We start from the raw sequence: 21,912 nt of genomic DNA, 5'->3' as shown, positions 1-21,912 counted from the left end.
CTCGATAAGATGGAACATGTAAACAGGCTGTTACATGAGACAAATGACGAAAAAGCCAAGATTAAAAATTGTATCCTTCAGGTTCAAACGGAAAAAGAAAGACTTGAAGACATTTTAAGCAAGATTTTCTTAACACATAATGAAGAAAAAGTCAAGGAAGATGAACTCAGAAGTCAAACAAAAGAAGTGGAAATCATGAAAAAGGAATTACAGAGTGAAAGAGCAAAAGTGGAGAGTCTGATGAGGAATCTGAAGAAGAAGCAAGAAGAGCTTGAACGTGCAAAGGGAATCATGAGTGAAGAAAAAGAAGAGATGAAAGAGATGAAGACTGACATTGCCAAAGAACGAGAACTGTTGTTGAAGGAAAGGAGAAATATGGAAGAAGAGCGGTCTGAGATGGAAATGAGAGGAGACCAAGTCATGGATGAAATGAAATTGCTAGAGATTCTGAAAGTGAAACTTCAACAACTGAAGGAGGATATAAAAGCCAAAATGGAGAGATTACTACAAAATGTTGACAACAGGTCAAGGCTGCAAACAGTGTTGGAAGAAAAACTTCCAACCCAAGACGAACTGAAAGAAAGCATTCGCTGTTTCACTGAAATGTTAGAGAGAGAAAAGGAAGGTGTGAGAAGTATCCTTTCAGAAATGGTCACCAAGAGAGAAAGCACAGAAAATGAATGGAAGCAGCAGTTTGAACTGGACAAACGAGAGCTTGATGAAGTGAAAGAAGATCTGAGACACGACAGAGAAGATCTGGAGAGAGAAAGTGAGGTGCTGAATAAAGAGAAAATGGATTTGAAGGTGTTGATGTCTGACATCAAGAAACAATTTGAAATATTGGAAGAAAAGAAACAAAATATAAAAGAAGAACGAGACTCAATGGAAACCATAAAGCTTGAACTGCTCGATAAGATGGAACATGTAAACAGGCTGTTACATGAGACAAATGATGAAAAAGCCAAGATTAAAAATTGTATCCTTCAGGTTCAAACGGAAAAAGAAAGACTTGAAGACATTTTAAGCAAGATTTTCTTAACACATAATGAAGAAAAAGTCAAGGAAGATGACCTCAGAAGAGAAACAAAAGAAGTGGAAATCATGAAAAAGGAATTACAGAGTGAAAGAGCAAAAGTGGAGAGTCTGATGAGGAATCTGAAGAAGAAGCAAGAAGAGCTTGAACGTGCAAAGGAAATCATGAGTGAAGAAAAAGAAGAGATGAAAGAGATGAAGACTGACATTGCCAAAGAACGAGAACTGTTGTTGAAGGAAAGGAGAAATATGGAAGAAGAGCGGTCTGAGATGGAAATGAGAGGAGACCAAGTCATGGATGAAATGAAATTGCTAGAGATTCTGAAAGTGAAACTTCAACAACTGAAGGAGGATATAAAAGCCAAAATGGAGAGATTACTACAAAATGTTGACAACAGGTCAAGGCTGCAAACAGTGTTGGAAGAAAAACTTCCAACCCAAGACGAACTGAAAGAAAGCATTCGCTGTTTCACTGAAATGTTAGAGAGAGAAAAGGAAGGTGTGAGAAGTATCCTTTCAGAAATGGTCACCAAGAGAGAAAGCACAGAAAATGAATGGAAGCAGCAGTTTGAACTGGACAAACGAGAGCTTGATGAAGTGAAAGAAGATCTGAGACACGACAGAGAAGATCTGGAGAGAGAAAGTGAGGTGCTGAATAAAGAGAAAATGGATTTGAAGGTGTTGATGTCTGACATCAAGAAACAATTTGAAATATTGGAAGAAAAGAAACAAAATATAAAAGAAGAACGAGACTCAATGGAAACCATAAAGCTTGAACTGCTCGATAAGATGGAACATGTAAACAGGCTGTTACATGAGACAAATGACGAAAAAGCCAAGATTAAAAATTGTATCCTTCAGGTTCAAACGGAAAAAGAAAGACTTGAAGACATTTTAAGCAAGATTTTCTTAACACATAATGAAGAAAAAGTCAAGGAAGATGACCTCAGAAGACAAACAAAAGAAGTGGAAATCATGAAAAAGGAATTACAGAGTGAAAGAGCAAAAGTGGAGAGTCTGATGAGGAATCTGAAGAAGAAGCAAGAAGAGCTTGAACGTGCAAAGGAAATCATGAGTGAAGAAAAAGAAGAGATGAAAGAGATGAAGACTGACATTGCCAAAGAACGAGAACTGTTGTTGAAGGAAAGGAGAAATATGGAAGAAGAGCGGTCTGAGATGGAAATGAGAGGAGACCAAGTCATGGATGAAATGAAATTGCTAGAGATTCTGAAAGTGAAACTTCAACAACTGAAGGAGGATATAAAAGCCAAAATGGAGAGATTACTACAAAATGTTGACAACAGGTCAAGGCTGCAAACAGTGTTGGAAGAAAAACTTCCAACCCAAGACGAACTGAAAGAAAGCATTCGCTGTTTCACTGAAATGTTAGAGAGAGAAAAGGAAGGTGTGAGAAGTATCCTTTCAGAAATGGTCACCAAGAGAGAAAGCACAGAAAATGAATGGAAGCAGCAGTTTGAACTGGACAAACGAGAGCTTGATGAAGTGAAAGAAGATCTGAGACACGACAGAGAAGATCTGGAGAGAGAAAGTGAGGTGCTGAATAAAGAGAAAATGGATTTGAAGGTGTTGATGTCTGACATCAAGAAACAATTTGAAATATTGGAAGAAAAGAAACAAAATATAAAAGAAGAACGAGACTCAATGGAAACCATAAAGCTTGAACTGCTCGATAAGATGGAACATGTAAACAGGCTGTTACATGAGACAAATGACGAAAAAGCCAAGATTAAAAATTGTATCCTTCAGGTTCAAACGGAAAAAGAAAGACTTGAAGACATTTTAAGCAAGATTTTCTTAACACATAATGAAGAAAAAGTCAAGGAAGATGAACTCAGAAGTCAAACAAAAGAAGTGGAAATCATGAAAAAGGAATTACAGAGTGAAAGAGCAAAAGTGGAGAGTCTGATGAGGAATCTGAAGAAGAAGCAAGAAGAGCTTGAACGTGCAAAGGGAATCATGAGTGAAGAAAAAGAAGAGATGAAAGAGATGAAGACTGACATTGCCAAAGAACGAGAACTGTTGTTGAAGGAAAGGAGAAATATGGAAGAAGAGCGGTCTGAGATGGAAATGAGAGGAGACCAAGTCATGGATGAAATGAAATTGCTAGAGATTCTGAAAGTGAAACTTCAACAACTGAAGGAGGATATAAAAGCCAAAATGGAGAGATTACTACAAAATGTTGACAACAGGTCAAGGCTGCAAACAGTGTTGGAAGAAAAACTTCCAACCCAAGACGAACTGAAAGAAAGCATTCGCTGTTTCACTGAAATGTTAGAGAGAGAAAAGGAAGGTGTGAGAAGTATCCTTTCAGAAATGGTCACCAAGAGAGAAAGCACAGAAAATGAATGGAAGCAGCAGTTTGAACTGGACAAACGAGAGCTTGATGAAGTGAAAGAAGATCTGAGACACGACAGAGAAGATCTGGAGAGAGAAAGTGAGGTGCTGAATAAAGAGAAAATGGATTTGAAGGTGTTGATGTCTGACATCAAGAAACAATTTGAAATATTGGAAGAAAAGAAACAAAATATAAAAGAAGAACGAGACTCAATGGAAACCATAAAGCTTGAACTGCTCGATAAGATGGAACATGTAAACAGGCTGTTACATGAGACAAATGACGAAAAAGCCAAGATTAAAAATTGTATCCTTCAGGTTCAAACGGAAAAAGAAAGACTTGAAGACATTTTAAGCAAGATTTTCTTAACACATAATGAAGAAAAAGTCAAGGAAGATGACCTCAGAAGACAAACAAAAGAAGTGGAAATCATGAAAAAGGAATTACAGAGTGAAAGAGCAAAAGTGGAGAGTCTGATGAGGAATCTGAAGAAGAAGCAAGAAGAGCTTGAACGTGCAAAGGGAATCATGAGTGAAGAAAAAGAAGAGATGAAAGAGATGAAGAGTGACATTGCCAAAGAACGAGAACTGTTGTTGAAGGAAAGGAGAAATATGGAAGAAGAGCGGTCTGAGATGGAAATGAGAGGAGACCAAGTCATGGATGAAATGAAATTGCTAGAGATTCTGAAAGTGAAACTTCAACAACTGAAGGAGGATATAAAAGCCAAAATGGAGAGATTACTACAAAATGTTGACAACAGGTCAAGGCTGCAAACAGTGTTGGAAGAAAAACTTCCAACCCAAGACGAACTGAAAGAAAGCATTCGCTGTTTCACTGAAATGTTAGAGAGAGAAAAGGAAGGTGTGAGAAGTATCCTTTCAGAAATGGTCACCAAGAGAGAAAGCACAGAAAATGAATGGAAGCAGCAGTTTGAACTGGACAAACGAGAGCTTGATGAAGTGAAAGAAGATCTGAGACACGACAGAGAAGATCTGGAGAGAGAAAGTGAGGTGCTGAATAAAGAGAAAATGGATTTGAAGGTGTTGATGTCTGACATCAAGAAACAATTTGAAATATTGGAAGAAAAGAAAGAAAATATAAAAGAAGAACGAGACTCAATGGAAACCATAAAGCTTGAACTGCTCGATAAGATGGAACATGTAAACAGGCTGTTACATGAGACAAATGACGAAAAAGCCAAGATTAAAAATTGTATCCTTCAGGTTCAAACGGAAAAAGAAAGACTTGAAGACATTTTAAGCAAGATTTTCTTAACACATAATGAAGAAAAAGTCAAGGAAGATGACCTCAGAAGACAAACAAAAGAAGTGGAAATCATGAAAAAGGAATTACAGAGTGAAAGAGCAAAAGTGGAGAGTCTGATGAGGAATCTGAAGAAGAAGCAAGAAGAGCTTGAACGTGCAAAGGAAATCATGAGTGAAGAAAAAGAAGAGATGAAAGAGATGAAGACTGACATTGCCAAAGAACGAGAACTGTTGTTGAAGGAAAGGAGAAATATGGAAGAAGAGCGGTCTGAGATGGAAATGAGAGGAGACCAAGTCATGGATGAAATGAAATTGCTAGAGATTCTGAAAGTGAAACTTCAACAACTGAAGGAGGATATAAAAGCCAAAATGGAGAGATTACTACAAAATGTTGACAACAGGTCAAGGCTGCAAACAGTGTTGGAAGAAAAACTTCCAACCCAAGACGAACTGAAAGAAAGCATTCGCTGTTTCACTGAAATGTTAGAGAGAGAAAAGGAAGGTGTGAGAAGTATCCTTTCAGACATGGTCACCAAGAGAGAATGCACAGAAAATGAATGGAAGAAGCAGTTTGAACTGGACAAACGAGAACTTGATAAAGTGAAAGAAGATCTGAAACATGACAGAGAAGATCTGGAGAGAGAAAGTGAGCTGTTGAATAAAGAGAAAATGGATTTGAAGGTGTTGATGTCTGACATCAAGAAACAATTTGAAATATTGGAAGAAAAGAAACAAAACATAAAAGAAGAACGAGACTCAATGGAAACCATAAAGCTTGAACTGCTCAATAAGATGGAACATGTAAACAGGCTGTTACATGAGACAAATGACGAAAAAGCCAAGATTAAAAATTGTATCCTTCAGGTTCAAACGGAAAAAGAAAGACTTGAAGACATTTTAAGCAAGATTTTCTTAACACATAATGAAGAAAAAGTCAAGGAAGATGACCTCAGAAGACAAACAAAAGAAGTGGAAATCATGAAAAAGGAATTACAGAGTGAAAGAGCAAAAGTGGAGAGTCTGATGAGGAATCTGAAGAAGAAGCAAGAAGAGCTTGAACGTGCAAAGGGAATCATGAGTGAAGAAAAAGAAGAGATGAAAGAGATGAAGACTGACATTGCCAAAGAACGAGAACTGTTGTTGAAGGAAAGGAGAAATATGGAAGAAGAGCGGTCTGAGATGGAAATGAGAGGAGACCAAGTCATGGATGAAATGAAATTGCTAGAGATTCTGAAAGTGAAACTTCAACAACTGAAGGAGGATATAAAAGCCAAAATGGAGAGATTACTACAAAATGTTGACAACAGGTCAAGGCTGCAAACAGTGTTGGAAGAAAAACTTCCAACCCAAGACGAACTGAAAGAAAGCATTCGCTGTTTCACTGAAATGTTAGAGAGAGAAAAGGAAGGTGTGAGAAGTATCCTTTCAGACATGGTCACCAAGAGAGAATGCACAGAAAATGAATGGAAGAAGCAGTTTGAACTGGACAAACGAGAACTTGATAAAGTGAAAGAAGATCTGAAACATGACAGAGAAGATCTGGAGAGAGAAAGTGAGGTGTTGAATAAAGAGAAAATGGATTTGAAGGTGTTGATGTCTGACATCAAGAAACAATTTGAAATATTGGAAGAAAAGAAACAAAATATAAAAGAAGAACGAGACTCAATGGAAACCATAAAGCTTGAACTGCTCAATAAGATGGAACATGTAAACAGGCTGTTACATGAGACAAATGACGAAAAAGCCAAGATTAGAAATTGTATCCTTCAGGTTCAAATGGAAAAAGAAAGACTTGAAGACATTTTAAGCAAGATTTTCTTAACACATAATGAAGAAAAAGTCAAGGAAGATGGCCTCAGAAGACAAACAAAAGAAGTGGAAATCATGAAAAAGGAATTACAGAGTGAAAGAGCAAAAGTGGAGAGTCTGATGAGGAATCTGAAGAAGAAGCAAGAAGAGCTTGAACGTGCAAAGGGAATCATGAGTGAAGAAAAAGAAGAGATGAAAGAGATGAAGACTGACATTGCCAAAGAACGAGAACTGTTGTTGAAGGAAAGGAGAAATATGGAAGAAGAGCGGTCTGAGATGGAAATGAGAGGAGACCAAGTCATGGATGAAATGAAATTGCTAGAGATTCTGAAAGTGAAACTTCAACAACTGAAGGAGGATATAAAAGCCAAAATGGAGAGATTACTACAAAATGTTGACAACAGGTCAAGGCTGCAAACAGTGTTGGAAGAAAAACTTCCAACCCAAGACGAACTGAAAGAAAGCATTCGCTGTTTCACTGAAATGTTAGAGAGAGAAAAGGAAGGTGTGAGAAGTATCCTTTCAGAAATGGTCACCAAGAGAGAAAGCACAGAAAATGAATGGAAGCAGCAGTTTGAACTGGACAAACGAGAGCTTGATGAAGTGAAAGAAGATCTGAGACATGACAGAGAAGATCTGGAGAGAGAAAGTGAGGTGCTGAATAAAGAGAAAATGGATTTGAAGGTGTTGATGTCTGACATCAAGAAACAATTTGAAATATTGGAAGAAAAGAAACAAAATATAAAAGAAGAACGAGACTCAATGGAAACCATAAAGCTTGAACTGCTCAATAAGATGGAACATGTAAACAGGCTGTTACATGAGACAAATGACGAAAAAGCCAAGATTAAAAATTGTATCCTTCAGGTTCAAACGGAAAAAGAAAGACTTGAAGACATTTTAAGCAAGATTTTCTTAACACATAATGAAGAAAAAGTCAAGGAAGATGGCCTCAGAAGACAAACAAAAGAAGTGGAAATCATGAAAAAGGAATTACAGAGTGAAAGAGCAAAAGTGGAGAGTCTGATGAGGAATCTGAAGAAGAAGCAAGAAGAGCTTGAACGTGCAAAGGGAATCATGAGTGAAGAAAAAGAAGAGATGAAAGAGATGAAGACTGACATTGCCAAAGAACGAGAACTGTTGTTGAAGGAAAGGAGAAATATGGAAGAAGAGCGGTCTGAGATGGAAATGAGAGGAGACCAAGTCATGGATGAAATGAAATTGCTAGAGATTCTGAAAGTGAAACTTCAACAACTGAAGGAGGATATAAAAGCCAAAATGGAGAGATTACTACAAAATGTTGACAACAGGTCAAGGCTGCAAACAGTGTTGGAAGAAAAACTTCCAACCCAAGACGAACTGAAAGAAAGCATTCGCTGTTTCACTGAAATGTTAGAGAGAGAAAAGGAAGGTGTGAGAAGTATCCTTTCAGAAATGGTCACCAAGAGAGAAAGCACAGAAAATGAATGGAAGCAGCAGTTTGAACTGGACAAACGAGAGCTTGATGAAGTGAAAGAAGATCTGAGACATGACAGAGAAGATCTGGAGAGAGAAAGTGAGGTGCTGAATAAAGAGAAAATGGATTTGAAGGTGTTGATGTCTGACATCAAGAAACAATTTGAAATATTGGAAGAAAAGAAACAAAATATAAAAGAAGAACGAGACTCAATGGAAACCATAAAGCTTGAACTGCTCAATAAGATGGAACATGTAAACAGGCTGTTACATGAGACAAATGACGAAAAAGCCAAGATTAAAAATTGTATCCTTCAGGTTCAAACGGAAAAAGAAAGACTTGAAGACATTTTAAGCAAGATTTTCTTAACACATAATGAAGAAAAAGTCAAGGAAGATGGCCTCAGAAGACAAACAAAAGAAGTGGAAATCATGAAAAAGGAATTACAGAGTGAAAGAGCAAAAGTGGAGAGTCTGATGAGGAATCTGAAGAAGAAGCAAGAAGAGCTTGAACGTGCAAAGGGAATCATGAGTGAAGAAAAAGAAGAGATGAAAGAGATGAAGACTGACATTGCCAAAGAACGAGAACTGTTGTTGAAGGAAAGGAGAAATATGGGAGAAGAGCGGTCTGAGATGGAAATGAGAGGAGACCAAGTCATGGATGAAATGAAATTGCTAGAGATTCTGAAAGTGAAACTTCAACAACTGAAGGAGGATATAAAAGCCAAAATGGAGAGATTACTACAAAATGTTGACAACAGGTCAAGGCTGCAAACAGTGTTGGAAGAAAAACTTCCAACCCAAGACGAACTGAAAGAAAGCATTCGCTGTTTCACTGAAATGTTAGAGAGAGAAAAGGAAGGTGTGAGAAGTATCCTTTCAGAAATGGTCACCAAGAGAGAAAGCACAGAAAATGAATGGAAGCAGCAGTTTGAACTGGACAAACGAGAGCTTGATGAAGTGAAAGAAGATCTGAGACACGACAGAGAAGATCTGGAGAGAGAAAGTGAGGTGCTGAATAAAGAGAAAATGGATTTGAAGGTGTTGATGTCTGACATCAAGAAACAATTTGAAATATTGGAAGAAAAGAAACAAAATATAAAAGAAGAACGAGACTCAATGGAAACCATAAAGCTTGAACTGCTCGATAAGATGGAACATGTAAACAGGCTGTTACATGAGACAAATGACGAAAAAGCCAAGATTAAAAATTGTATCCTTCAGGTTCAAACGGAAAAAGAAAGATTTGAAGACATTTTAAGCAAGATTTTCTTAACACATAATGAAGAAAAAGTCAAGGAAGATGACCTCAGAAGACAAACAAAAGAAGTGGAAATCATGAAAAAGGAATTACAGAGTGAAAGAGCAAAAGTGGAGAGTCTGATGAGGAATCTGAAGAAGAAGCAAGAAGAGCTTGAACGTGCAAAGGGAATCATGAGTGAAGAAAAAGAAGAGATGAAAGAGATGAAGACTGACATTGCCAAAGAACGAGAACTGTTGTTGAAGGAAAGGAGAAATATGGGAGAAGAGCGGTCTGAGATGGAAATGAGAGGAGACCAAGTCATGGATGAAATGAAATTGCTAGAGATTCTGAAAGTGAAACTTCAACAACTGAAGGAGGATATAAAAGCCAAAATGGAGAGATTACTACAAAATGTTGACAACAGGTCAAGGCTGCAAACAGTGTTGGAAGAAAAACTTCCAACCCAAGACGAACTGAAAGAAAGCATTCGCTGTTTCACTGAAATGTTAGAGAGAGAAAAGGAAGGTGTGAGAAGTATCCTTTCAGACATGGTCACCAAGAGAGAATGCACAGAAAATGAATGGAAGAAGCAGTTTGAACTGGACAAACGAGAACTTGATAAAGTGAAAGAAGATCTGAAACATGACAGAGAAGATCTGGAGAGAGAAAGTGAGGTGTTGAATAAAGAGAAAATGGATTTGAAGGTGTTGATGTCTGACATCAAGAAACAATTTGAAATATTGGAAGAAAAGAAACAAAATATAAAAGAAGAACGAGACTCAATGGAAACCATAAAGCTTGAACTGCTCAATAAGATGGAACATGTAAACAGGCTGTTACATGAGACAAATGACGAAAAAGCCAAGATTAAAAATTGTATCCTTCAGGTTCAAATGGAAAAAGAAAGACTTGAAGACATTTTAAGCAAGATTTTCTTAACACATAATGAAGAAAAAGTCAAGGAAGATGGCCTCAGAAGACAAACAAAAGAAGTGGAAATCATGAAAAAGGAATTACAGAGTGAAAGAGCAAAAGTGGAGAGTCTGATGAGGAATCTGAAGAAGAAGCAAGAAGAGCTTGAACGTGCAAAGGGAATCATGAGTGAAGAAAAAGAAGAGATGAAAGAGATGAAGACTGACATTGCCAAAGAACGAGAACTGTTGTTGAAGGAAAGGAGAAATATGGAAGAAGAGCGGTCTGAGATGGAAATGAGAGGAGACCAAGTCATGGATGAAATGAAATTGCTAGAGATTCTGAAAGTGAAACTTCAACAACTGAAGGAGGATATAAAAGCCAAAATGGAGAGATTACTACAAAATGTTGACAACAGGTCAAGGCTGCAAACAGTGTTGGAAGAAAAACTTCCAACCCAAGACGAACTGAAAGAAAGCATTCGCTGTTTCACTGAAATGTTAGAGAGAGAAAAGGAAGGTGTGAGAAGTATCCTTTCAGAAATGGTCACCAAGAGAGAAAGCACAGAAAATGAATGGAAGCAGCAGTTTGAACTGGACAAACGAGAGCTTGATGAAGTGAAAGAAGATCTGAGACACGACAGAGAAGATCTGGAGAGAGAAAGTGAGGTGCTGAATAAAGAGAAAATGGATTTGAAGGTGTTGATGTCTGACATCAAGAAACAATTTGAAATATTGGAAGAAAAGAAACAAAATATAAAAGAAGAACGAGACTCAATGGAAACCATAAAGCTTGAACTGCTCAATAAGATGGAACATGTAAACAGGCTGTTACATGAGACAAATGACGAAAAAGCCAAGATTAAAAATTGTATCCTTCAGGTTCAAATGGAAAAAGAAAGACTTGAAGACATTTTAAGCAAGATTTTCTTAACACATAATGAAGAAAAAGTCAAGGAAGATGGCCTCAGAAGACAAACAAAAGAAGTGGAAATCATGAAAAAGGAATTACAGAGTGAAAGAGCAAAAGTGGAGAGTCTGATGAGGAATCTGAAGAAGAAGCAAGAAGAGCTTGAACGTGCAAAGGGAATCATGAGTGAAGAAAAAGAAGAGATGAAAGAGATGAAGACTGACATTGCCAAAGAACGAGAACTGTTGTTGAAGGAAAGGAGAAATATGGAAGAAGAGCGGTCTGAGATGGAAATGAGAGGAGACCAAGTCATGGATGAGATGAAATTGCTAGAGATTCTGAAAGTGAAACTTCAACAACTGAAGGAGGATATAAAAGCCAAAATGGAGAGATTACTACAAAATGTTGACAACAGGTCAAGGCTGCAAACAGTGTTGGAAGAAAAACTTCCAACCCAAGACGAACTGAAAGAAAGCATTCGCTGTTTCACTGAAATGTTAGAGAGAGAAAAGGAAGGTGTGAGAAGTATCCTTTCAGAAATGGTCACCAAGAGAGAAAGCACAGAAAATGAATGGAAGCAGCAGTTTGAACTGGACAAACGAGAGCTTGATGAAGTGAAAGAAGATCTGAGACACGACAGAGAAGATCTGGAGAGAGAAAGTGAGGTGTTGAATAAAGAGAAAATGGATTTGAAGGTGTTGATGTCTGACATCAAGAAACAATTTGAAATATTGGAAGAAAAGAAACAAAATATAAAAGAAGAACGAGACTCAATGGAAACCATAAAGCTTGAACTGCTCAATAAGATGGAACATGTAAACAGGCTGTTACATGAGACAAATGACGAAAAAGCCAAGATTAGAAATTGTATCCTTCAGGTTCAAATGGAAAAAGAAAGACTTGAAGACATTTTAAGCAAGATTTTCTTAACACATAATGAAGAAAAAGTCAAGGAAGATGGCCTCAGAAGACAAACAAAAGAAGTGGAAATCATGAAAAAGGAATTACAGAGTGAAAGAGCAAAAGTGGAGAGTCTGATGAGGAATCTGAAGAAGAAGCAAGAAGAGCTTGAACGTGCAAAGGGAATCATGAGTGAAGAAAAAGAAGAGATGAAAGAGATGAAGACTGACATTGCCAAAGAACGAGAACTGTTGTTGAAGGAAAGGAGAAATATGGAAGAAGAGCGGTCTGAGATGGAAATGAGAGGAGACCAAGTCATGGATGAAATGAAATTGCTAGAGATTCTGAAAGTGAAACTTCAACAACTGAAGGAGGATATAAAAGCCAAAATGGAGAGATTACTACAAAATGTTGACAACAGGTCAAGGCTGCAAACAGTGTTGGAAGAAAAACTTCCAACCCAAGACGAACTGAAAGAAAGCATTCGCTGTTTCACTGAAATGTTAGAGAGAGAAAAGGAAGGTGTGAGAAGTATCCTTTCAGAAATGGTCACCAAGAGAGAAAGCACAGAAAATGAATGGAAGCAGCAGTTTGAACTGGACAAACGAGAGCTTGATGAAGTGAAAGAAGATCTGAGACACGACAGAGAAGATCTGGAGAGAGAAAGTGAGGTGCTGAATAAAGAGAAAATGGATTTGAAGGTGTTGATGTCTGACATCAAGAAACAATTTGAAATATTGGAAGAAAAGAAACAAAATATAAAAGAAGAACGAGACTCAATGGAAACCATAAAGCTTGAACTGCTCGATAAGATGGAACATGTAAACAGGCTGTTACATGAGACAAATGACGAAAAAGCCAAGATTAAAAATTGTATCCTTCAGGTTCAAACGGAAAAAGAAAGACTTGAAGACATTTTAAGCAAGATTTTCTTAACACATAATGAAGAAAAAGTCAAGGAAGATGAACTCAGAAGTCAAACAAAAGAAGTGGAAATCATGAAAAAGGAATTACAGAGTGAAAGAGCAAAAGTGGAGAGTCTGATGAGGAATCTGAAGAAGAAGCAAGAAGAGCTTGAACGTGCAAAGGGAATCATGAGTGAAGAAAAAGAAGAGATGAAAGAGATGAAGACTGACATTGCCAAAGAACGAGAACTGTTGTTGAAGGAAAGGAGAAATATGGAAGAAGAGCGGTCTGAGATGGAAATGAGAGGAGACCAAGTCATGGATGAAATGAAATTGCTAGAGATTCTGAAAGTGAAACTTCAACAACTGAAGGAGGATATAAAAGCCAAAATGGAGAGATTACTACAAAATGTTGACAACAGGTCAAGGCTGCAAACAGTGTTGGAAGAAAAACTTCCAACCCAAGACGAACTGAAAGAAAGCATTCGCTGTTTCACTGAAATGTTAGAGAGAGAAAAGGAAGGTGTGAGAAGTATCCTTTCAGAAATGGTCACCAAGAGAGAAAGCACAGAAAATGAATGGAAGCAGCAGTTTGAACTGGACAAACGAGAGCTTGATGAAGTGAAAGAAGATCTGAGACACGACAGAGAAGATCTGGAGAGAGAAAGTGAGGTGCTGAATAAAGAGAAAATGGATTTGAAGGTGTTGATGTCTGACATCAAGAAACAATTTGAAATATTGGAAGAAAAGAAACAAAATATAAAAGAAGAACGAGACTCAATGGAAACCATAAAGCTTGAACTGCTCGATAAGATGGAACATGTAAACAGGCTGTTACATGAGACAAATGACGAAAAAGCCAAGATTAAAAATTGTATCCTTCAGGTTCAAACGGAAAAAGAAAGACTTGAAGACATTTTAAGCAAGATTTTCTTAACACATAATGAAGAAAAAGTCAAGGAAGATGACCTCAGAAGACAAACAAAAGAAGTGGAAATCATGAAAAAGGAATTACAGAGTGAAAGAGCAAAAGTGGAGAGTCTGATGAGGAATCTGAAGAAGAAGCAAGAAGAGCTTGAACGTGCAAAGGAAATCATGAGTGAAGAAAAAGAAGAGATGAAAGAGATGAAGACTGACATTGCCAAAGAACGAGAACTGTTGTTGAAGGAAAGGAGAAATATGGAAGAAGAGCGGTCTGAGATGGAAATGAGAGGAGACCAAGTCATGGATGAAATGAAATTGCTAGAGATTCTGAAAGTGAAACTTCAACAACTGAAGGAGGATATAAAAGCCAAAATGGAGAGATTACTACAAAATGTTGACAACAGGTCAAGGCTGCAAACAGTGTTGGAAGAAAAACTTCCAACCCAAGACGAACTGAAAGAAAGCATTCGCTGTTTCACTGAAATGTTAGAGAGAGAAAAGGAAGGTGTGAGAAGTATCCTTTCAGAAATGGTCACCAAGAGAGAAAGCACAGAAAATGAATGGAAGCAGCAGTTTGAACTGGACAAACGAGAGCTTGATGAAGTGAAAGAAGATCTGAGACACGACAGAGAAGATCTGGAGAGAGAAAGTGAGGTGCTGAATAAAGAGAAAATGGATTTGAAGGTGTTGATGTCTGACATCAAGAAACAATTTGAAATATTGGAAGAAAAGAAACAAAATATAAAAGAAGAACGAGACTCAATGGAAACCATAAAGCTTGAACTGCTCGATAAGATGGAACATGTAAACAGGCTGTTACATGAGACAAATGACGAAAAAGCCAAGATTAAAAATTGTATCCTTCAGGTTCAAACGGAAAAAGAAAGACTTGAAGACATTTTAAGCAAGATTTTCTTAACACATAATGAAGAAAAAGTCAAGGAAGATGACCTCAGAAGACAAACAAAAGAAGTGGAAATCATGAAAAAGGAATTACAGAGTGAAAGAGCAAAAGTGGAGAGTCTGATGAGGAATCTGAAGAAGAAGCAAGAAGAGCTTGAACGTGCAAAGGAAATCATGAGTGAAGAAAAAGAAGAGATGAAAGAGATGAAGACTGACATTGCCAAAGAACGAGAACTGTTGTTGAAGGAAAGGAGAAATATGGAAGAAGAGCGGTCTGAGATGGAAATGAGAGGAGACCAAGTCATGGATGAAATGAAATTGCTAGAGATTCTGAAAGTGAAACTTCAACAACTGAAGGAGGATATAAAAGCCAAAATGGAGAGATTACTACAAAATGTTGACAACAGGTCAAGGCTGCAAACAGTGTTGGAAGAAAAACTTCCAACCCAAGACGAACTGAAAGAAAGCATTCGCTGTTTCACTGAAATGTTAGAGAGAGAAAAGGAAGGTGTGAGAAGTATCCTTTCAGAAATGGTCACCAAGAGAGAATGCACAGAAAATGAATGGAAGCAGCAGTTTGAACTGGACAAACGAGAGCTTGATAAAGTGAAAGAAGATCTGAGACACGACAGAGAAGATCTGGAGAGAGAAAGTGAGGTGCTGAATAAAGAGAAAATGGATTTGAAGGTGTTGATGTCTGACATCATGAAACAATTTGAAATATTGGAAGAAAAGAAACAAAATATAAAAGAAGAACGAGACTCAATGGAAACCATAAAGCTTGAACTGCTCAATAAGATGGAACATGTAAACAGGCTGTTACATGAGACAAATGACGAAAAAGCCAAGATTAAAAATTGTATCCTTCAGGTTCAAACGGAAAAAGAAAGACTTGAAGACATTTTAAGCAAGATTTTCTTAACACATAATGAAGAAAAAGTCAAGGAAGATGGCCTCAGAAGACAAACAAAAGAAGTGGAAATCATGAAAAAGGAATTACAGAGTGAAAGAGCAAAAGTGGAGAGTCTGATGAGGAATCTGAAGAAGAAGCAAGAAGAGCTTGAACGTGCAAAGGGAATCATGAGTGAAGAAAAAGAAGAGATGAAAGAGATGAAGAGTGACATTGCCAAAGAACGAGAACTGTTGTTGAAGGAAAGGAGAAATATGGAAGAAGAGCGGTCTGAGATGGAAATGAGAGGAGACCAAGTCATGGATGAAATGAAATTGCTAGAGATTCTGAAAGTGAAACTTCAACAACTGAAGGAGGATATAAAAGCCAAAATGGAGAGATTACTACAAAATGTTGACAACAGGTCAAGGCTGCAAACAGTGTTGGAAGAAAAACTTCCAACCCAAGACGAACTGAAAGAAAGCATTCGCTGTTTCACTGAAATGTTAGAGAGAGAAAAGGAAGGTGTGAGAAGTATCCTTTCAGAAATGGTCACCAAGAGAGAAAGCACAGAAAATGAATGGAAGCAGCAGTTTGAACTGGACAAACGAGAGCTTGATGAAGTGAAAGAAGATCTGAGACACGACAGAGAAGATCTGGAGAGAGAAAGTGAGGTGCTGAATAAAGAGAAAATGGATTTGAAGGTGTTGATGTCTGACATCAAGAAACAATTTGAAATATTGGAAGAAAAGAAACAAAATATAAAAGAAGAACGAGACTCAATGGAAACCATAAAGCTTGAACTGCTCGATAAGATGGAACATGTAAACAGGCTGTTACATGAGACAAATGACGAAAAAGCCAAGATTAAAAATTGTATCCTTCAGGTTCAAACGGAAAAAGAAAGACTTGAAGACATTTTAAGCAAGATTTTCTTAACACATAATGAAGAAAAAGTCAAGGAAGATGAACTCAGAAGTCAAACAAAAGAAGTGGAAATCATGAAAAAGGAATTACAGAGTGAAAGAGCAAAAGTGGAGAGTCTGATGAGGAATCTGAAGAAGAAGCAAGAAGAGCTTGAACGTGCAAAGGGAATCATGAGTGAAGAAAAAGAAGAGATGAAAGAGATGAAGACTGACATTGCCAAAGAACGAGAACTGTTGTTGAAGGAAAGGAGAAATATGGAAGAAGAGCGGTCTGAGATGGAAATGAGAGGAGACCAAGTCATGGATGAAATGAAATTGCTAGAGATTCTGAAAGTGAAACTTCAACAACTGAAGGAGGATATAAAAGCCAAAATGGAGAGATTACTACAAAATGTTGACAACAGGTCAAGGCTGCAAACAGTGTTGGAAGAAAAACTTCCAACCCAAGACGAACTGAAAGAAAGCATTCGCTGTTTCACTGAAATGTTAGAGAGAGAAAAGGAAGGTGTGAGAAGTATCCTTTCAGAAATGGTCACCAAGAGAGAAAGCACAGAAAATGAATGGAAGCAGCAGTTTGAACTGGACAAACGAGAGCTTGATGAAGTGAAAGAAGATCTGAGACACGACAGAGAAGATCTGGAGAGAGAAAGTGAGGTGCTGAATAAAGAGAAAATGGATTTGAAGGTGTTGATGTCTGACATCAAGAAACAATTTGAAATATTGGAAGAAAAGAAACAAAATATAAAAGAAGAACGAGACTCAATGGAAACCATAAAGCTTGAACTGCTCAATAAGATGGAACATGTAAACAGGCTGTTACATGAGACAAATGACGAAAAAGCCAAGATTAAAAATTGTATCCTTCAGGTTCAAACGGAAAAAGAAAGACTTGAAGACATTTTAAGCAAGATTTTCTTAACACATAATGAAGAAAAAGTCAAGGAAGATGACCTCAGAAGACAAACAAAAGAAGTGGAAATCATGAAAAAGGAATTACAGAGTGAAAGAGCAAAAGTGGAGAGTCTGATGAGGAATCTGAAGAAGAAGCAAGAAGAGCTTGAACGTGCAAAGGGAATCATGAGTGAAGAAAAAGAAGAGATGAAAGAGATGAAGACTGACATTGCCAAAGAACGAGAACTGTTGTTGAAGGAAAGGAGAAATATGGAAGAAGAGCGGTCTGAGATGGAAATGAGAGGAGACCAAGTCATGGATGAAATGAAATTGCTAGAGATTCTGAAAGTGAAACTTCAACAACTGAAGGAGGATATAAAAGCCAAAATGGAGAGATTACTACAAAATGTTGACAACAGGTCAAGGCTGCAAACAGTGTTGGAAGAAAAACTTCCAACCCAAGACGAACTGAAAGAAAGCATTCGCTGTTTCACTGAAATGTTAGAGAGAGAAAAGGAAGGTGTGAGAAGTATCCTTTCAGACATGGTCACCAAGAGAGAATGCACAGAAAATGAATGGAAGAAGCAGTTTGAACTGGACAAACGAGAACTTGATGAAGTGAAAGAAGATCTGAAACATGACAGAGAAGATCTGGAGAGAGAAAGTGAGGTGTTGAATAAAGAGAAAATGGATTTGAAGGTGTTGATGTCTGACATCAAGAAACAATTTGAAATATTGGAAGAAAAGAAACAAAATATAAAAGAAGAACGAGACTCAATGGAAACCATAAAGCTTGAACTGCTCAATAAGATGGAACATGTAAACAGGCTGTTACATGAGACAAATGACGAAAAAGCCAAGATTAGAAATTGTATCCTTCAGGTTCAAATGGAAAAAGAAAGACTTGAAGACATTTTAAGCAAGATTTTCTTAACACATAATGAAGAAAAAGTCAAGGAAGATGGCCTCAGAAGACAAACAAAAGAAGTGGAAATCATGAAAAAGGAATTACAGAGTGAAAGAGCAAAAGTGGAGAGTCTGATGAGGAATCTGAAGAAGAAGCAAGAAGAGCTTGAACGTGCAAAGGGAATCATGAGTGAAGAAAAAGAAGAGATGAAAGAGATGAAGAGTGACATTGCCAAAGAACGAGAACTGTTGTTGAAGGAAAGGAGAAATATGGAAGAAGAGCGGTCTGAGATGGAAATGAGAGGAGACCAAGTCATGGATGAAATGAAATTGCTAGAGATTCTGAAAGTGAAACTTCAACAACTGAAGGAGGATATAAAAGCCAAAATGGAGAGATTACTACAAAATGTTGACAACAGGTCAAGGCTGCAAACAGTGTTGGAAGAAAAACTTCCAACCCAAGACGAACTGAAAGAAAGCATTCGCTGTTTCACTGAAATGTTAGAGAGAGAAAAGGAAGGTGTGAGAAGTATCCTTTCAGAAATGGTCACCAAGAGAGAATGCACAGAAAATGAATGGAAACAGCAGTTTGAACTGGACAAACGAGAGCTTGATGAAGTGAAAGAAGATCTGAGACACGACAGAGAAGATCTGGAGAGAGAAAGTGAGGAGCTGAATAGAGAGAAAATGGATTTGAAGGTGTTGATGTCTGACATCAAGAAACAATTTGAAATATTGGAAGAAAAGAAACAAAATATAAAAGAAGAACGAGACTCAATGGAAATCATAAAGCTTGAACTGCTCAATAAGATGGAACATGTAAACAGGCTGTTACATGAGACAAATGAAGAAAAAGCCAAGATTAAAAATTGTATCCTTCAGGTTCAAACGGAAAAAGAAAGACTTGAAGACATTTTAAGCAAGATTTTCTTAACACATAATGAAGAAAAAGTCAAGGAAGATGACCTCAGAAGACAAACAAAAGAAGTGGAAATCATGAAAAAGGAATTACAGAGTGAAAGAGCAAAAGTGGAGAGTCTGATGAGGAATCTGAAGAAGAAGCAAGAAGAGCTTGAACGTGCAAAGGGAATCATGAGTGAAGAAAAAGAAGAGATGAAAGAGATGAAGACTGACATTGCCAAAGAACAAGAACTGTTGTTGAAGGAAAGGAGAAATGTGGAAGAACAGCAGTCTGGGATGGAAATGAGGGGAGACCAAGTCATGGATGAAATGAAATCACTAGAGATTCTGAAAGTGAAACTAATTGCGAGGAAATCCCTGAAAGGTGAACTGTCTGATGTACAACCCAGAGAGGACATCCTCAGTAGTGTTACAATCTCTACAAGAAACCTTATAGGAAAACTAAATAGACTGATTCATCAAGACTTGCCGACATATATTAAGAGAGTAGAGGGGGAAAATGAAAAAATATTACAAGTGATCTCCACATATGAACAAAATTGGGTCAGAATTTATAAGCAGAAAATTAAAATTACTGCAGATTATGACAAGATACAACAACAAAAGAAACATGTGTTTAAGACAACATTTGACAAAGCAATCCAAACTGAGGATGTTGTAAAACAATGCTTACATGAGCATCAGGATGAAGAGACCAATGAACATGAATTTAAGCAGAGGATGAAGGATGTTGCAGTTAATCTTGAAGGAAGCAAAAGATACTTGACACCTGACAAGGAAGGTCTGCTGTTAGTAGGAGAAGGTGAAGAATTTGGAAATGTCAAGAAAACAAATCTTGCAACGTTGTCCATCTTGTCAGCAGAGGAAGATGACTTCACACAGAAGGGAATTTTAAAAACTGAGTTTTTGAAACAAATCTGGAAGGACACTAGAATAGAACGAAATGAAATAAATCAGATGAAGCTCAGAGGTCAAAAAATGAGAAACAATATGGATAAAAGAGTAAAGGTGATCAATCATTTTGTTAGGAGATCAATATTTCAGAAAGAAAAGACATCAGTTGAGAAAACAAGAAAAATGTTGGAACATGGGCAAAGTAATACGTTTTTATCTGTAAGTGGCAGGGATGGAGAACACAAATCACTTGATGAAAAATATACCGAGCTCCAACAACTTAAGGTCCGCATGCTTAGTGAGATTGAGAAATTCTACATACAAAACAAAGCATCTAAGACACTGACAACTAGCAACAAAGCTAATCAAACAGTTCAACTAGATTCTCCAAATATCTATCAAGAGCAAATAAAGGTAGAAGAATCTGAAGCAGCACCAGAGAGATCTCCTGGACTCCTCAGTCAGCTCAGACTTTCCTGTTATCGCTGTTGCTCCCGTTATTGTGCCTACTGCAAGCAAGGATGTATAAAGAAAAAATGAGAGGCAAGAAAAGTGCTACATAAAAATCAGTCCATTTACCTTTTGTTTTACTTTTTAGTTATATTAATATGTGTGTATTTGGAAAATGTGTTTTTCCCGTTAATCATATTAACCTAACAACGTAAGAGTACCAGTCTGATGTCAATCATCTAATTTTTAAACAACTAGTTATGTAATGTAAAAGTATTCCTTTAACATGTTATTTTTTTCACAAATGCAAAATATTAAAGTTTAACAGATAATCTTAACATTTCTAATTACATTTTTATGCTGATTTCTAATTAATCTTCTTTCAACATATTTATTCTGTTGTCTTGTGTTAGAATACAGAAGCACAAAGAATACAGTAAAATCAAAACTAACAAGAATATTTGAAAACTGTGACTCCATATATATTCATATTTAAATGAAAGAAAAATGCATGTTTAACATAAATTTGATCCCTAAATAAATCTTTTTCCAAAACCATTCACATCACTGCAATATTTTTCTTTTGGTAAATTTCGAATTATATAAGAACCCAATTGTTTGAAACATTATTTAAATTAATTACACAGTTAATTGTAAATTGACAAATTAAATATAAAACTCATGCCATCTAATTATCTTCATTGGGGTATATCATGTACACATACATATATATATATATATATTTATATGTCATATATAAACCCTTTGTCACGGCTGCCGAGGCGAGCCGTGTGGTGTAGAAGGGAGAAAGGACCCAAAACGCAGGCAGTAGATGATAATGCTAGTGATGTTTTATTTACACAGTGGTGAGATGGCAAAACAGGCAAAGAGGGAAGACAAAACTAAAGACCTACACTGGGAAAGCTAAATGACAAACCTGAGAGGGTTCCAGAATGGGGGAGAGGCAGTGACGAACCGGCAACAGGCAGGAGAACATCAAAGCTGACGGGACAGGGGAAACGTAAACTGAACACACTCACATGAGATAGAGACCTTCAGAATAAAACAGGAAACTCACAGACACAGAACTGGACAAGACGCTGAACTAAACAGACAGTTTCACACACAGACAGTGTGACACCATAGACAGACAGAACACAGAAGTGGAACCAGGGAAAGCACAGAACAGAAACCTAACAAATGGCAATTCGTAACAGAATATGTATAAATGAACAAAAGCATAAAGAAACATAAAACACTGAGTCGGCAGACTCAGGACCATGACACCCTTTGCTACGGTAGTATAGACCTGGAAAGTGTAGACAAAATAAACAACACTTGATTCTGTAACTTGCCTGATTCTTCAATACAATTTTTATTGTGTTTTTAGTGAAATGATTTTCTATATAATATTTAGAAAAT

At 37.1% G+C, this 21,912-nt stretch overlaps 1 protein-coding gene across 1 annotated transcript in view; it reads left to right on the top strand.

Annotated features, from left to right (window-relative positions):
- LOC147320118 (uncharacterized) overlaps positions 1 to 21,048 on the top strand; it is a 44,910-nt gene extending 23,862 nt beyond the window's left edge. Inside the window, exon 4 of the mRNA XM_086307948.1 lies at positions 988 to 21,048. Coding sequence (XP_086164074.1) covers positions 988 to 20,580 — 19,593 coding nt within the window. The 3' untranslated portion in view covers positions 20,581 to 21,048. The remainder of the gene's footprint in view (positions 1 to 987) is intronic.
- Positions 21,049 to 21,912: the final 864 nt, after the last annotated feature.

This window comes from Aulonocara sp. 'chitande type north' Nkhata Bay, linkage group LG10, assembly GCF_057382095.1.
Source record: "Aulonocara sp. 'chitande type north' Nkhata Bay isolate Kocher_YH1m ecotype deep benthic linkage group LG10, A_spYH_male_GT1.1, whole genome shotgun sequence".
NCBI classification, from domain to species: domain Eukaryota; kingdom Metazoa; phylum Chordata; class Actinopteri; order Cichliformes; family Cichlidae; genus Aulonocara; species Aulonocara sp. 'chitande type north' Nkhata Bay.
Note: the sequence above shows the minus strand (reverse complement) of the source record. Positions and strands in the feature narration are given on the sequence as shown.